This window comes from Anticarsia gemmatalis, chromosome 4 (assembly GCF_050436995.1).
Source record: "Anticarsia gemmatalis isolate Benzon Research Colony breed Stoneville strain chromosome 4, ilAntGemm2 primary, whole genome shotgun sequence".
In the NCBI taxonomy this organism is placed as follows: domain Eukaryota; kingdom Metazoa; phylum Arthropoda; class Insecta; order Lepidoptera; family Erebidae; genus Anticarsia; species Anticarsia gemmatalis.
Genome location: NC_134748.1, coordinates 660,244 through 676,946, shown reverse-complemented (window position 1 = coordinate 676,946; position 16,703 = coordinate 660,244). Strand labels below are relative to the sequence as shown.

General features: G+C 35.5%; 1 protein-coding gene across 1 annotated transcript in view; it reads right to left on the bottom strand.

The window, feature by feature from the left end:
* sprt (PDZ domain-containing protein sprite) overlaps positions 1-16,703 on the bottom strand; it is a 76,810-nt gene that overhangs the window by 8,371 nt on the left and 51,736 nt on the right. Inside the window, exons 4-7 of the mRNA XM_076136844.1 lie at positions 15,769-15,819; positions 6,731-6,852; positions 6,181-6,408; positions 5,545-5,703 (exon numbers count right to left, since the gene is read on the bottom strand). Coding sequence (XP_075992959.1) covers positions 5,545-5,703; positions 6,181-6,408; positions 6,731-6,852; positions 15,769-15,819 — 560 coding nt within the window. The remainder of the gene's footprint in view (positions 1-5,544; positions 5,704-6,180; positions 6,409-6,730; positions 6,853-15,768; positions 15,820-16,703) is intronic.

The window sequence follows — 16,703 nt, the reverse complement described above, 5'->3', positions numbered from 1 at the left end:
CGAAACTACGATGACTTAATGAAAGACGCAACTTAATAACAATGGCTTATGTTGTACAACATTTAGCGTCATATATTAAGGTGGTAACAAGGTACTCGTAATGTTACATTTAAGTCCAAATTACTTATGATTTCACTCGTGGGAAGCGGCGACGAACTGCGGTTAAAGAATAGGTAAGTGTTAGTGAAAGTCTTTGTGGAAATTTGCGAATAAAACTAAAAATGATAGCGCCGTCTGTGCTGTGATGTTTGAGAACTGTGCTGTATCGGAAGTGAGGCCTATTGTGTTTATTCTTTCACGCTGGGTAAAATCAGTTTGTTGTTGATCAACCGTGCTTTCAGACTAACTCATCTTTGAATCAGGGTCATCGTTATTCTGTCGCGTCGTAGAAAATATTTTCATGAAACCGGCGTTACTCTAAAGCTATCTTTATAATTTAATTCTAGCAGCTAGATATATAATACTTGTTTATTTTGTATCTTCCCTTAGGAGCGTAATAAAAATAAGCGATTAATAACGGTTTGAAATCATGCCAATTTTTCTTGACAGTTAACCAAGTGACAGCGCTAAAGTTATGACTGCTCTAACCCAACCCTTTTAATTACGAGAAACATACATTAATGTCACAGAAACAGGGTCGGCTCAAACAGTAAAGGTAACACGATCACACGAACGTAAAAACTTTTGAAACGTTAGACATAAAGTATGTAAAGTACCGATGTTCCGGGAACGGCGACGCACGTCACAGCGCACAAAGGTGTGAACCAATTAGACGGGTACTGAGGCTTTTTGCGACGGCAAACGGTAAAAGCCTTCATTTGTTTTATAGCCCGTCAAGCCTATCATTATACCCCTTTACGGTTCGTTTTTCCTCTTGGATTATTTGCACGCGTGCGTTTGTAACACCGAGCCGTATATTGAGCTTAAAACTCCTCCATCTCCTGTTATGAAACGTTGTATAAAAATATCAGCTTAGCCTTTTTTCCAAACTATGTTGGAGTCGGCTTCCAATCTGACCGGATACAGCGACTCTGACCTCCACAACCCAGCTACCGGAACACGGAGGAGCTCGATATTTGTAAGACGGTCACCCATCCACTAAAAACCTCGGCAAGCGTGGCTTAACCTCAGAGATCGATGCGCGCGGCTGTCGTTAACTAAGTCACGATGTAACGTTGTATAAATGACACGATAATATTTGGTTCTAATTATGATATTGATGAATAATTACTATAATGAAGTTGTAAATAAATTGGTCTAAGTTTTTGTTATCCGTGGATTGAATGAAACCTTAGTGTACATACAAATCAGTGAAATCGATTTTTACTAAACAAAATATTTCACACACAAACCCTTAATGATTGTTAAAAGAAAATGCTTACTAAATAAGTTGAAAAGAAGCGAATTGACCGAACACAGTTCTGAGCATTCGGCAGAATGTTACGTTATAAGTAAACGCTCATAATGTGCCTGTACGTTAACAGTGAGGGAAGAACTCCGGGAACCAATTAGCCCTCTAATTGGACCGTTTTGATGGACAGTCTGTATGCAATTTACGTAATTTGAATTATCTCAAATTGTATGTTATTTGAGAACAAGGATTTTGAGAGTTTTTGAAGGTTTTTGTTTTTGGAAATGAGAGGAATTAGGGACCAGTTATTTTTGGTTCAGCCGTATCAATCGCGTGCCACAAAACCCTACACTATATTATAATAGTTAGAGCCACATTTTGTTGTTTTTTGTCATTCAACTTTATTCAAATAATGATTCTTACAATTACAGGTACACGAATTTTTCATATAAATTCGGTTAATATACGTAAAATAATTTGACAAATAAATTAGTGGATGCAAAAACCTCTTAACAAATAAATATTTCCTAATGTGTTTAATCCACTGTAATTGAGTTTTAATTTCACAAATGTATTTCAACCGATATATCAGGGTTCAAGTTTATTTAAATCAATTCAGTACTTTTGCAGTGAACACTTAATATACAGAATTATGAACTACTTACATATACATCATATAAAAAGTATTAAAAGTAACATTTTATGGTCACGGTGATTCAAAGCGGATTAAGTAATTAAAGTTCTTGAGAGCATTATCCTCCACATACGGCAGTTGCATCCGCGACCGCTAGATGGCACCGACCAGTTGTAAGTACATCAATAAATTAATTTTTATTCGCACTAAAAACTAGTTGCGGAGATAGAAACCCGTGGTTTATTCTGTAATATGTGGATAGAATATTAAAGAGATAGTTTTCTATATTAATAAATGTCAATTCTGAAATAGGTTTGTTGAAAGTTATGTGGATTCTGCGATGTCTAATCAGTGAGGCTGACTGATATTGCGATCGTAAACTTTTGAAGCAAATAGACTTGATGACTATTTATAATTTTTTTGTCCGTCTGGTAGAGTGTGAAAAACAATTATTTTTATATTATTACACACGTATTATTTTTATTATTTACACACGTATTTATTAAATAATAAATAGTTTTTTTAATCAAATTTCAATTCAATTAAAATCAATCAATTTCATTTAGTTCATAATATCAAATTATTTCATATTACAGAACAAAATGTACAACACCGTGACGACATTCGGCCCCAGTCCATTAGTCACATAGCGACATTAGCCATCTCTATTTTTGCAAACCTCAAGTTATAAAAAAGATTTTAGTTCTAAATCCCGTAGTTGAACTTTAGCTAAAGATACTATTAAAATCAAAACATCCTTTTAATTTGGGAAGTAGTCATATAACTTTCTTAGCAAACAGGTAAAACTGCGTCCCACAGCTATCGCAGTCAATAAACATTAACGATGTTACTTATCGATGATATAAACTACTTTCATGCTTCACTACTGAGTGCTACTAAGTAGGTACCGGTTTTAAAAGGATGCTTTTCACTAAATAACATGTGTACAGTTACTAATAGAATTTGCTGGGCTAATTACGGTTAACTGCTATCGGTTTTGGGAAATAGCGATCAATTTCCATGGAATCAAAACAAAGTGTTGAATAGTGGTGAGATTGTAATCGAAACGGTGGTGAGTTAAATTGAAATAACAATATTTTAGGTAGTTGTATGTGAAATGCGATTGTGCGAATGTCGTGAAATTTGTACAGAAACAATTCTTCCGACACTCAGTGACTTACTAACTGACAGACAACGCTACGCAACGCCAGAAGCTGAATTTAGACATGTATGTTCCTTGGAGAGTGTAGGCCAATAATATCAAGGCAGATTTTGAAATTACAGACCCGAAGGGAGTGAAATTCCAGACGGACAAAGCCGCGGGTGCCTAGTTAGTACTCTCATAAAAGGCATAGTGCAGCGTACTTACGAAGGCACTTATACATCGCTTGCTTGCTATAGTTAGAAAAACACGATTTAAAATAGCAAAAATCCTTGTGAAAATTGCAATCAATAAACTCCTACTTTGTAGTCGATAACTGGCACAGAAAAACAAACAATTTTACGTACAAAACCGCGGCTCCCACGCGTGGTGTGACGGCGTAAGGAACAATACTCCATTAGCTATTAGTGCACAGTCGTACGTGAAATATCATCGGCATTACACCGACTCCACACGTTGGCCCCAATATAGGCCCCAACGCTATTCTTCCAACGTGTGGACCTAGAAAATGGCATTGGTCCCAACGTTGGGGCAAGTAGTTGTTAGGCTCGTGTCGGTTTCAACAAAGGAATCTGCGCCAACGCTCGCTCTGACGGGACAGAACTAGTTTATTAGCCACCGTGTGTACGTCTCACCGAGTTTGCAGTCCAATGTTGGTACGAGCGTTGGGGCCAACGTGTGGAGCCGGCGTTAGACTTATTGGTAGTGTTTCCCACGGCTCAATAACTGCGGTGCCTGCGGTCGGCTACCGATCATGTCCTGGAGGTATTGACCCAAATTGGAAAAGTGTTATGTTGCTTATTGTGGTTGGTTTGGGAGAATATGAGCGTCTTTTCGATTAGGAGTAGAGTTAGTTTCTTTTTAGATTATAATATTGAAGATTTTTTGTCATTGACATTGCTTGTAATCGTAACTTTAATTAGGTTACAAGATTTATTTAGGCCATTACCGTTCCACTGCTGGGCAAGGATCTCTTACCAAAAGAAGAAGGAAAAGAATATTGATAATAGCGTCATTTAAAAATCCTATTAAATGTTACTGCTTTGACTCATGATTCCAAATTTTACACACCTAGTAAAAACTACATTGAATGTAACTTGAAATGCGTCATTTGACAAATAACTGCGGAAATAACTTTCCCATTCAATTTTACAGCCTAACGAACTCATTCAATACCGATGTCGCAAAAACGTCTGACGTCTTACTTCATACCGGCAGTTTACTTCCAACACATGCTCTAAATCAGATCGATCGAGATAAAAACGTACCTATCCACAAGTCTTCAAGTCTTCAATTGTTACGCCCATTACGCCATGCCTATTGTTTCTGAAGGCTACACTTTCTACCGGTCCTAGGTGCCCCTTGTGCCCGTTCCGTGGGAATATGGCCGAATTTTCGCGTCTATCAATAGGAAAATCACTGGACGTTCTAGTTCTTTGAATAGTGTAATTAGAAGCGCGATAAACGGTGTAAACTAAGTGATTTAGAGTGTTTAAGACAATTGTTTTTTTTCTGTACTTTAAGTTAAACTTTCGTTGAAGGGATTACAAGATATTCGTATGTTAATCACAGGCCAAAAGTGAAGCAGTGTAGGTAGTTTTTAACTGGAAAATTCTCGTAAATTGTACAGTTGAAAATTCACACCCTAAAATTAATCTACGATGAGGGATAAGTAAAATTTAATTAAGTACATTAGTTTGAAAACGAATATTCCCTCTAACGACACCTGCATGAGCTTAAATTAACCTAAACAAATAAATAAACATAGTTTATTATTAAAAACAAGCTACCTAGTATCATCATGACACAATTTACACGGCTCTGTTGCTCGCGAGTTACGGCCGCGACCAATCTGTCAGTCTGTCGTCAATGGACGGAGAAAAACAATCTTTTCATCAACCGTCACACGATGTATATTGTGTTCAATTAAACAATTACATTCATTTGCATAGGTTAAATCTATATTGCGACGGGAAATGAGTAGAAATTAAATATAAATTATTTATTACTCTAGTTTCTGTCTGTGACTTCGTCCACGTAGAACAATTTTCCTGTTTCTACCAATTATATAACGAGATCATTCAATAACGTTTTAACAATTTTAGGTTTTAAAGCGAATAAACGGTTAAAAAAGAAACGTTTATGAGAGTCTTTGTTTCAACGGGCATTACATCAATTTAAATGCAATAAAATTAACCGTTTTTACTTTAATTTAAAAGCTGACCTCTTCTTTTAACTTTCCAATCCATCCATCAACAACCGGCTAGGTATCGACAAAATTTTACACGAAAATCTGTTTAGCGCCTCGGCTCCGTAAGAAATGTTTTGGCAATACATTTAAAATGTCAAACTCTCGTACTCAAGAGTACAGGGTATACAGAATTATGCTACTGTTACCTGTATATAGTAGCGCGATGGTTCCTGCTGGCGGCGGCATCAGCCTGCTCTATCAGCTGCGCGAGCGCACGCGCCTGCTCGCTCAGCGTCAGCAGCTCCAGCTCCTCGCGGCCCAGCTTGTACTGCAGCTCCGCTTGCTGGATGCGCGTATCTATGTTACTGTAACAATAGAATATAATACATTATCTGATATCATAAAATGTTTCCCTCGGGGGTAAGCAGAGAGCAAATAAAGCCACTTGTCACGATCTTTAGATTCAGTATCGCCGGTTACAAATAATACGCACTTGACGTTTTTGAAAGACGTCTCCAATATGATCAGAATCTAATATTTTGCGGGAATTAATTAATGGTTTTTTGTTTGTAGTCGTTAGTCGTCGACAAACTCAGCGATGACAGAACTTTATTTTTATTACAAAGCGGATGTTCATCCACCCTCATATTAAATTTTTTACACACACCACATTAACAGTGTCTCTATTCTGTAAGCTAACCGCTAATTAGCCAGGTTTTGTAATATTTATTCCTGAATTCAATAATGAAAAGAGGTTGAATATTTAAATGAATGAATGCTATTGAATTCCAGATTCGCATATTATTATATTTGGTAAAAATGCTAATAAAATAATTACTTACTCAGTTACATGGGTCTTCTCCAGCCGTCTCCTCAACTCCTGTATATTAGCCTTCCTAGTGTCCAGGTCAGTTCTCACGGCGTTGGCTCGTTCCTCAAGGGCGCGGCGCTCGTCGGCCGAGAGGACCGGGGAGGCGTCCTCCTGTGAGCTGGCGCGGGACGCTGTAGGTGAGGCTGCCTGGGCCGCGAGGCGAGCCGCGCTTAGTGATGCTGATAGTTGCTTCTTTAGGCTGTTGAGATTTAGATGATTAGGGAGTTGGACTTGAAACTTGGAGAGGTTTTGTTACTATGCAATTTGTTCCATTGTTAGTGATTGTACAATATTAAAATTTGATGTTGAGAGTTGTTATATACATTAAAATAATGAACAAGTTGGTGGTGTACAGACAAAATATACTTATGTTAAATATAAAATGTTATGTCAGGGTAACGTAGATTATCATTGGTATTTTGGGACTTGACACATCTCGAATAACCTATTTTATTTATTGTTTGTACTTATAAAGTAGTAATTTCTCTGATAATTTGTCAAATGTTTTATTATAGGAGTACCTTTGTATAAGCGAGTCCTTGTCAGTGAGCGCAGTGCGGAGCGCGTCGAGCTCGCGCGTGACGTCACGTGCGCCCGCGCTACGCCGCCGCGACCCCGCCAGCGATACTTCGATACTGGCCATCTGTTTACAGACATTACATTAATTGTTACATTGTTCATTCACTTTCAGTATTTATTTTCATACTTAAAGAGGATAAGGTCTTCAGTTGTGATACATAATAAATAAAAGTAATCTCGTTAACCCCTAAAACTAAGCTCGAAAAGTGTTAGTTAGTCGATTGTATAATTGGTAAAATTTGAACACATAGCTCTCAATTGTAAATTCGTTGAATTGTGTTCGGATAAAACAGGTCCTATGGAAAGGAAGACCCTCATGAAAGCAAGTGCAATACCTTAGCCTTATAGCTACTGATCATTACTTTGACATGCATTTTTCACACAGTAGCTCTTGAGTTGCTCAATATCAGAGCATCCTTTCTGAGTGCAGATCGCACTAAAACGATTGAACCTAAAGACATAATATCTTACAGTATCTAACAAGAACTGAATTTAAACATAGATAGACTGTCCTCAGACGTATTTAATGTAACAATTCAATTAGTGTAGTTGTGCAATAACATGGTAGTCACATAAACAGTCGGCGGCTTCACTCGGCTCCGGCGAGACTCGATCACACGACTCGACGCTAAACAAATGTCGCCGTGATGTTAAGTGATGTAGTGCTGTACTTTACCGTAGTACGTCGCACGGTACAGGCTAGTAACGTTCCCGTTTTATGTACGTAAGGTGTATGCTAACTGGGTGAAGTATATTTTTATTAATAGGCAAAAGTTTGAGGCATTTTTTGAACACAAATTCAACCGCTTTTTTTGTAAAACCAAATTAGTTTTTAAACGTTTTAGCACGAGTTAGTGTAATCCTAATCTTGTAAATAACGTAGGTAACTAAGGACAAAGAGTGGACTAAAACTATAGTATGTTTTAACGAATACATAAAAAAATATATAAAATGTTTCGCGAAAACACCCATAGTCACTACTTAAAGGTTTAACTATAAAAGCAAACCATACATTCGAATTTTGTATCCCAAACAAAAAACAGCGTAGATACTCGTAGTTTACAATGTATTAGTTATTTTATACCTCTAAGTTATGCTTAATTCCTAGTCTGTGAGCAAAATAAAACATTAGAACATCAATATATGTATTTCCAGGATGCAGACTGCTCCAGTTAGTATAAAGCTTTACAGTACGTCAATGGCTAAGCAAGTTAATTAACTAGAAGTTATGTCTGGAAGTTGCCTGTTTATGATAATTGCCTCTAAACCACTCAGCGTAGAGCTTTTAAACTGTACAGTGAACAGACTGTTGCATTATATATCCTGAAGAGGGTCTAAAAGATACTACTGTGTTTTTGTTTCAGTTTAATTTGTGTTTTAAAAAGTAATTTTTGAGCAATACGTTATTTTATTATAAGTCAAATCAGGTACTCTTAATGAAATTGATGTCAACAACGCTTTTTAATTGGATATTGTAATTATATAAGTTTATAAACTATTCGTCTAGCTGGTAAAATACCCTATCGAAAGGTTACCGAAATATGGAAGCTTCAGGCTTAGAAGGAAAGTATCGGCAGTACATATTTTGTGTTAATTGCTTTCCCAATAAACCACACGTGCGTAAAAGAGAATATAACTGAGTCAAAACGAGATCAGAATTATATATTATTTAGTTCTAAAACGGTGTTAATTTAATCTTATATCCGTGGCACAGAAAGCCAGTGCGCGTTGAACTCTTTTGTTCGTCCGATTTCCTGCGTACGCGCACGCTTCGTTCCACACGGTGGAGTCGCTCGTTTAAAAAGACGAAATAAAGTATAAAATGTGCTCTGAATAATAATAAAATATTGTACGTTAAAATATTTGAGTCATCTCGCGTTTCCTGAAGTCGGTAAATGACTAATGTTTTAAAGTAATTGAAAAGACTATTTTATCGTCAGCTTTTCATTTAGAAGTATAATATATAACAATTTCTATAACAAAAGGTTTATATCTTGTGTATGTGTACATTGTATTTTTTAACTTAATTCCGAGATAGAACAACAGCTGAAATTAAATGCTACGCATATAGAAAATAATATATACCAAACATAATTTGCACTATGTCTGGTTAACTGAAGAATATTTTTAGTCTCTAGGCCAGTTTTCACGGCTTTTGGATTACTATTGGATAATGTATCCAATAGATAAAATTATAGCAAATGTCTGAAAACAACTGACAAACTTCCTCCTGATAATCTAACCGATATTTATCTAAAGTGATGAAAACGAAGGCTTAAACATAACCTCAAACAATAACAATTTCCTAGATAATTAAGATGCAGTGAATCTAAATGATAGTATACAGGGTGATGTGAAGATCGCGACAGGAACGAAAACGTTAGTGTAATTACAAGTGAGCCGCAGTCGCAGATGTGTCCGCTGATATGTCCGGAGATCAGTGCGCAGATTGCCTGGGAGTTAGTTAGGCTTTTGTGTTCAGATGGAAGTGAAATGAGAAGTACTTGAGGTTAAATTATTATGTGATTATTTTATAGGACACTAGAGGCCGCCCGCGACTTCATCCGTGTGGAAATCCTTCGCGTGTAAATCCCGATCCTTCGGTAACTCCGGGATATTAAGTAGCCTATGTGTTATTTTGGGTTTTGAGCTACCTATATACCAAATTTCGTCGTAATGGATTCAGTAGTATTTGCGTGAAAGAGTAACAAACATCCATACATACATTCTCACAAACTTTGGCTGTAGCTGTATTATTAGTTACTGCTAATTTTTGTGCACCGAGCTATAATTTTGAATTGACAGGGAACAGTCAAGGATCTTAGATCGCTAGGTCCATCTTGCAGTGGTATGAGTCCAGAGCCACTATATCCGACGCATAACATGTTGGTAATTAATGATGCTGAATGTTTAATGCTTGTTATTAATATTTTTTCATTTTTTAACTTGACTGTTATATATAGGTTACACAGTCTTTGATGAATAAACTAGGCAAACGAAGTAAAACAGCTAGGATCCTGATGCTCAGCTGTTATCAGCAGCATTGCTAGTTAAGGGAGTTGAAACTTATATAGTCATATTAGTAGCATCTCTAAGCTTTGGTATATTCACCTTTAAGTTTACAAAACATATAATTTCAAATACAACCTCATACAAAGTTCATTTGCCTACATTTCAACAATAGACACACACATATTCAATCAGGGACTAAATCTTATGTTTTTATCGAATCGTATCAACGCAGCTCGTAAATAATTTGTGAGAAAAAAGGGCGTACTTGCGGTACTCCACACAATGGGTGGGAACAGACAGGTAGGCTGGACTATACATACGTGTACGTTATACGTTGACTATAAATATGGGTACTCGTATCAAATTGCCTTTGTACTGCAATTTTGAAGGGAAATTGCTTCTAAAAAACTCTTTCCGGACAAGTATTGATGCTTCTAAACCATTTTCCTACAGGTGGTTTCTGGATGCTTAGCTGTACATGTACATAAAGCTATAAATGCATTGATAGATAGGTTGCTTAGAGTCTAGCTCGAAGTCTTTCTGACTCTAGATAAAGGACAGAAACTGATTGATTGCAAATATTTTGTGTCAGTATGAACTGAGTTCTACATCGACAACCTTTTAGTAAAGATCAATACTAGTCAAGTTTTATTAATATTAGATTTTCCAAACGGCATTTCCTCAAGCCTTAACGGTTTTATATATATCACTAAGCCTGACCAACAATTATATATGTTTTTATTAAAACCCGTCCAGTAGATTTTTTGCGACTAGATAAATCCATCCATATTGACAAACTTTCGTATTTATAATATTAATAGAATAGGATGTAGAAGTAAAACTATGAATTACTCAGTATAGAAAGCGTAATTTCTAACTAATATGATATAAAAAAACGTGATTTCCTCTAATAATGTTCACAATTAACCAGCATGCCAGAGAAGAAACGCTAGCGTGTCTCGGCGCCGTATCCGAGCGAGTTCCAACTAATACATGTTCCCACACTCGACTTTCACGATTTGCATCAAATATATCAAAACATTACACTGACTTTTGTTAATAGATACAACGGATATGAGGTTTGAAGCCTCCATTAAAAAATAAACATAAACTAAATTATTGTAAACATGCTTGGTAAACAGATTCCGGTACATTTATAACACTACTTTATTCGATTTCTGAATAAAGTAGTGTTATGTATATATTGTAAAGTTATTGTAGAAAGCTTCATGAAAATTGCTAAAGCTAACTACAGGGTTAAAGGTATATATCTCGTTTAGAGCAATATAGAGCTACGGCTAGGTGCTACTATAACTTGTTTTTATTTTCAAGAAATTTGATCTTTCTAGCTACCCATACGGAAAAGCCGTGATTTTATGTATGGATGTAAAAAAACTGTATTTATACTTTTTTTATAAGTTCTCTATAGGATTATATTACTGTGTAAGTAATTCATCAATCAAAGTTGCTTGGTAAATTGCTCACGAAGCGATTCACTTCAGCAAAAAGGGCGTTATAAAAAACTTTCTCTGTGTACCGTGGATCGTGGTAAGTCTGGCGATGTTCCCCGAGGCGCCATTACTTGAGGGGACCGGTTACAGAGCCCCGGGCTCCGACACCGCGCCTCGCCCCGGGACCTCTTGCGTAATCAACTAGTTACTATCATTTGCTATTAAAATTTGCTGATAAACCTTCAAAATGAAAAGTTGATGTATAAAGATTAGTTAAGTGATATTTAGGTTTCAATCTCAAATGACTTGTTTATCTAATAAAGTGCTTGCTTAACCTGTAATAAAACTCGATTAAGCCATACTAATCATAAAATTAGCAAATGTCAGTTTGACTACTTTTATGGCAAATCCAGTAAACCGATTTGTATATAAGCATTAAAGGGATTGTTAAAGATAAGTTAAATATAGCCTATATTTTATGATATTATTATACATTTTTTAAATTGTTATTTCATTTAGTTGTTGTTAGCTAGTATGCGTGGTCGAGACCTAGGCAGTAGTAAAGTCTTAAGCAAAAAATACTGCGTTATGGTATATGAGCGATAAAACGTTATATATAGGTACTAACTGCTTCAAAACCATCGGAATAAACTGTCAAGATGTACTAAAAATAACGAAAGTAAAACAAAAAAGGTTCACTAATTCAATAACAGTGGAGCGCGAAATCGATACAGCGATATAATCGATAGCGTTTAATCGATTCTGTACAAAAAGCTCGCGGCGCTCGCAGACGCACCCGCCATTACAAATTGTATAATTGATACAGACTGGATATTGATCTGATGGTATTGATAATATACAATGAATAAGATAAATAATTGCATCTTTCATGTTTATATACATACGCATATAAATATACTATTTAACTGAGTATATGTCTTTTAAATGCTTTCTTCTGATGGTACTCTAGATCAATGAATTGTCTCCAGCATATATACATTATTTATAAATATTAGTGAATGAATTATGCCGTAAAATGTCCTTATTCAGTACTTTTTCTAGATTTACGAAAAAAATATATTGAAGACATTTCAATTGGACATATCGCTGACTTAAAGACTAGATTTTTATTTATATAGGTGTAGACGGTTAAAGATTATATTTTCAACTCTTCATGGACATATTATAGCATAAAACTTTACGTAACATATGTACATCCTTAAGTAAAATCACGCCTTTTTCCCATAAGGCTTACCTGAAATATAATATATTAGTTATTCCTGGATATAAAACATCCTTTCAACATCAAACATAATTTCTGTGTCTACACATGAAATCCGTTCACACATTGAACTACAAACTTGCGGATTACGAATTAAGGATGTAGATAGATAACAGGTGTAGTAATTACAAGGAAACATACAAGAGCACACACACAAACATACAAACACACAAACAAGTTGAGAGGCCGTTTGTTTATCGCCGCGACGTCAAAGTGCTCCACATTCTTACGCTGAACTTAATTTGAATCGGTCTGTTGACTAGGAAATAAAGCGGCCAATAGTCTCAATAGTATGAGAAATATTTTTGCATAGTGATTGCAGTAAAATCTTCATGTATCGTCGTTCTTTAGTTTTTTAAAGCTTATAAAACAAGTGCCCGATCTAAATTTCTATAAATAAAGTGACGGCAAATGAATACAACTGTCAGAATTACACCTGATAAGCTGTCTGTCACTTACCAAAAGTGGTTTTCTTCATATCGCGTGGTTAGTGGTCAACCTAGTGTCAAAGTTGTTCCAGCCTCCCGGAGGCCTTTGACGTAACTTAACAACTGTTATCTTAACTGACAACAACCAGGACCGACTTACAACGTGCACTCCGAAGTACGGAGACGCCCAGTTTGAATACCGCTATTCGGTCACCCATCTACGGAGTGACCGCGCCAACGTTTGCTTAACCGATCTTAACAGATCGTTTCCCGACCTAACAGGCAAGTGGTGAAATTGGTCATCAGTTGATAAGGTTTTGGTTCCAACATAACCATTCTCGTTTTATCTAAACTACATAGTAATGGTTCAGTGGTTGCAGTTTTACTGACAGGCATTTATATAATGAAATCATGCCTTACTCCCATAGAAGAAAGGCAAAGACCAAATAACTATCACATCAAATTTATTATATCAATATATTTACACAGCTAATTCATATTTATAGGTTACACCTAGATAAACTAACCTATAATTAAAATACATCTATAAAACTAAAAACTATTTAAATGATAAATATAAATAATATTAACAGATTGCTTAGATCCGTGCAAATCATTGAATCAAGGACAGTTATTATAAAATCTTATAGATTTTGCCTGCACCGGGAATGAAAACCGGGAGATTTTAATCGGCAAGCATTTAGAGTACCGCTTCACAATTTATCAATGTAACAGAAAATCATTAAAATCAATAAGGAAATATATATAAATCAATTATATTTCCTCTTACTATATCTCTCTCTTTCCTTCATATAAAAAAAGAAAAAGATAGAGCAAAAACATTTGCATACTGACACGATACTGTGATAAAATATTGAAGTTACTGCGTGCAATAAATTAACGCATAATTGTAGAGCCATGATTGCATATGCATGCGACTCTACCACGACTCTACTTTGTAAAGTTATATCGTTTGATCTGAGAGTTGCTCCATCTTGATTGTATTGAAGGAATCCATGATTTTATAAAATTGACCGTTCTTTAGTTAGAGATACACTAATATTATAAAAGCAGAAGTCTGTCTTGTGCTTTCAATTAAATATGAAAATCGCTTTTTTATTAAATATATACATCGATATATTTTAAGTTATTATTATTCTATTTCCTTTTTTTATTAGTCCATAAGCTGAAGAAATAAGTAAAAAAGCTGTCTAGGCAAGTGAAACCGAGCTGTTCACAAGTATTTTTAAAGACACCTGCTTTTCAGTAAAAAAAGTCTTAACTTTATGGTTTTTTGTTTTATCTTGCTTAATATGGTATTGCAGGGGATCTTACAAACGTGACGTTTACACATGTATTTGCTAATTTGTTGCATGTGGAAATCGAACCCACACCGGAGAGGATACTTTTAACCGTATGCAACCGATAACACCAGTAATTATAACTCTAGCTTCACGTCACTACACACTTTCAATTTCAACGAGCGACATTCCGAGATGACCATCTCTACATAGAGCCAGGAAAGAAAGTAAAGAGATGATAGAGTCAAACAAAAACAAACTATTAAGTGCGTGTTAATCTTTTAATCTTAATTAGCAGGTAGTAATCTGTAGCAAGTAAACAGAGTGGAAAGACTCTATGTTATCTCTACATCGCAATAAATTCTCGTATCGTGTGAATCGTAGAGTCGCGCGCCGGCGACAATTTGTCGTAGAGAAAGATAGAGTCAATAGATGGAGAGTGTTCGATAGAGTCTGTAAGACTATAAATATAGAGATGTATAGAGAGCTATGTCCACTGCAGTCGCGGTGTATGCCGTCACTATCGTTTGCTATCTGCTAAATTCTACCCTTAGAAACAGTAGACTAGACTTATTTTTAAACAACTACACGTCTTTAATTTGTAAAAATTAATTAAAAATACATTGTCCAGCGGACAAAATTGTGAATCTAAACCATTCTCAGATCCCCTTGAACACACACAAAAAATTTCATCAAAATCGGTCCAGTCGTTTAAGAGAAGTTCAGTGACATACACACTTACAGAAGAATTATATAAATACAGATGATTAATATAGATAAAATGGTCAGACCTTGTGTGTCTGCAGTGTCTTGAGCGATAGAAGGTTTTTAATTGTCATCAAGCAGATACTATCACCTAATGCTCTTCAAATCTTCACTTTAAGTACCTATCTGTTAAGTAGATTTTTTGACGATTAAACTGTAACTAGTAGAAATATATTATTTCCTTACTATAAGACTTTTATCAAAGTTAGTTATTATTTCGTTTTAACTATCTGACATGAAATAACGCGGTAAATTACATATGTCGAGCGCGTTGATGTCTTTTGTATTAGAAACGGAGATTGGATTATTTTATGCATTTTATTAACGTAAATCACACATCGTACTTCTTGTTACATAAATATTAACTTTAAAATACGTACTCAAGCTAATTCAAGAACCCAAAATACAAAAAATACCCAAAATCAATTCTAGATACAGGTACTACGTTACACATAACTACGATATTTTTTATTTCTGTTCTTAAAAGAACAAAAATCTATAAAACCAGAAAATCCTATTACCAAGAAGCGTAAGAATGAAAAGCTCTACTTGACGAATGTCGGAAATATAATCTCAACATGATAGAGCAGCTTCATATGAGCTTACCATTTGACACATGCGCTATAAACCGCTACACTATAAACTTTATGCCGTCAATTATAATAACGTTAAAGCGCTTTAATATCTCAAAATAAAGACAGTATCCGGCTTTAAATGAAGATTAGTTGTGGGGTCACTGACCTTGGCCTCCAGACTCTCGAGGTTAGCGACCCCGCCCGCCTCCAGGGTTTGCTGAAACAAACAAACGTATTATTAAAACGAGTTCGATATTGATTGTAAGTGTGGAGTATTGGGGATGTGTTCGGCTTACTTAGATTTATATTTATCTGTATTATGTAAATGTGTAAGCAGTTAGTCAGTTCGTGTATTATAATATTGGGGCATTGAAAATTTGGGTTTATCCCACTAGTCCCGTCGTGATGTCCCGTGAAGGGACATTTGGTACTATTTTGTTACAGTTCACAGTGTCGATTGTCCTGTTGCAGAAAACGTGACTAGTGGGATTGACCCGTTATTTTCCTAATACAATTGAAATGTTTATTATAAAATAAAAAAATATCGAAGAAAAAAAAGAAAAGTAAATTATGTAGGTATCTGAAATTCATTTATAATATGTTCAATCATTTATGTTCATTCAATTTTACAAAAACTAAGGGTAAAGACTGCTAAAAAGAACATGATGTACAATAAAACCCGTGGCTGCAACACATTCGTCAATCTCGTGGACTAAAACTACACTAATGTTCTAATTAAACTCAAATCTTAATCCTGCTTATTGTTATTGTGACCAATTGACACACTATGCCTCACGTGTCAAGGTATGTGTGTATAAAGTTGATGAGCATACCGATTGTCCTAGTTAGAGCAAGTAGAGCAATGAAGGCACGAGCTTCATTATGAAGATTATCAGCCCGCTACTGACAGTAGCAGCACAGGTCTTAGTGATAGCGGGTAGCGGGCGAGTAAAACTTTAATTGGTATTTAGAAGTGCTGTTATACTATTCTAATTATTGCTATATCATAAATTTTATAAAAAATATACGGGAACTATTTTTAAGAATAGTTGAAATAAAATTTGTTAGGATTATCTTTGTTGAGTTTGTATTCTGGGCGGA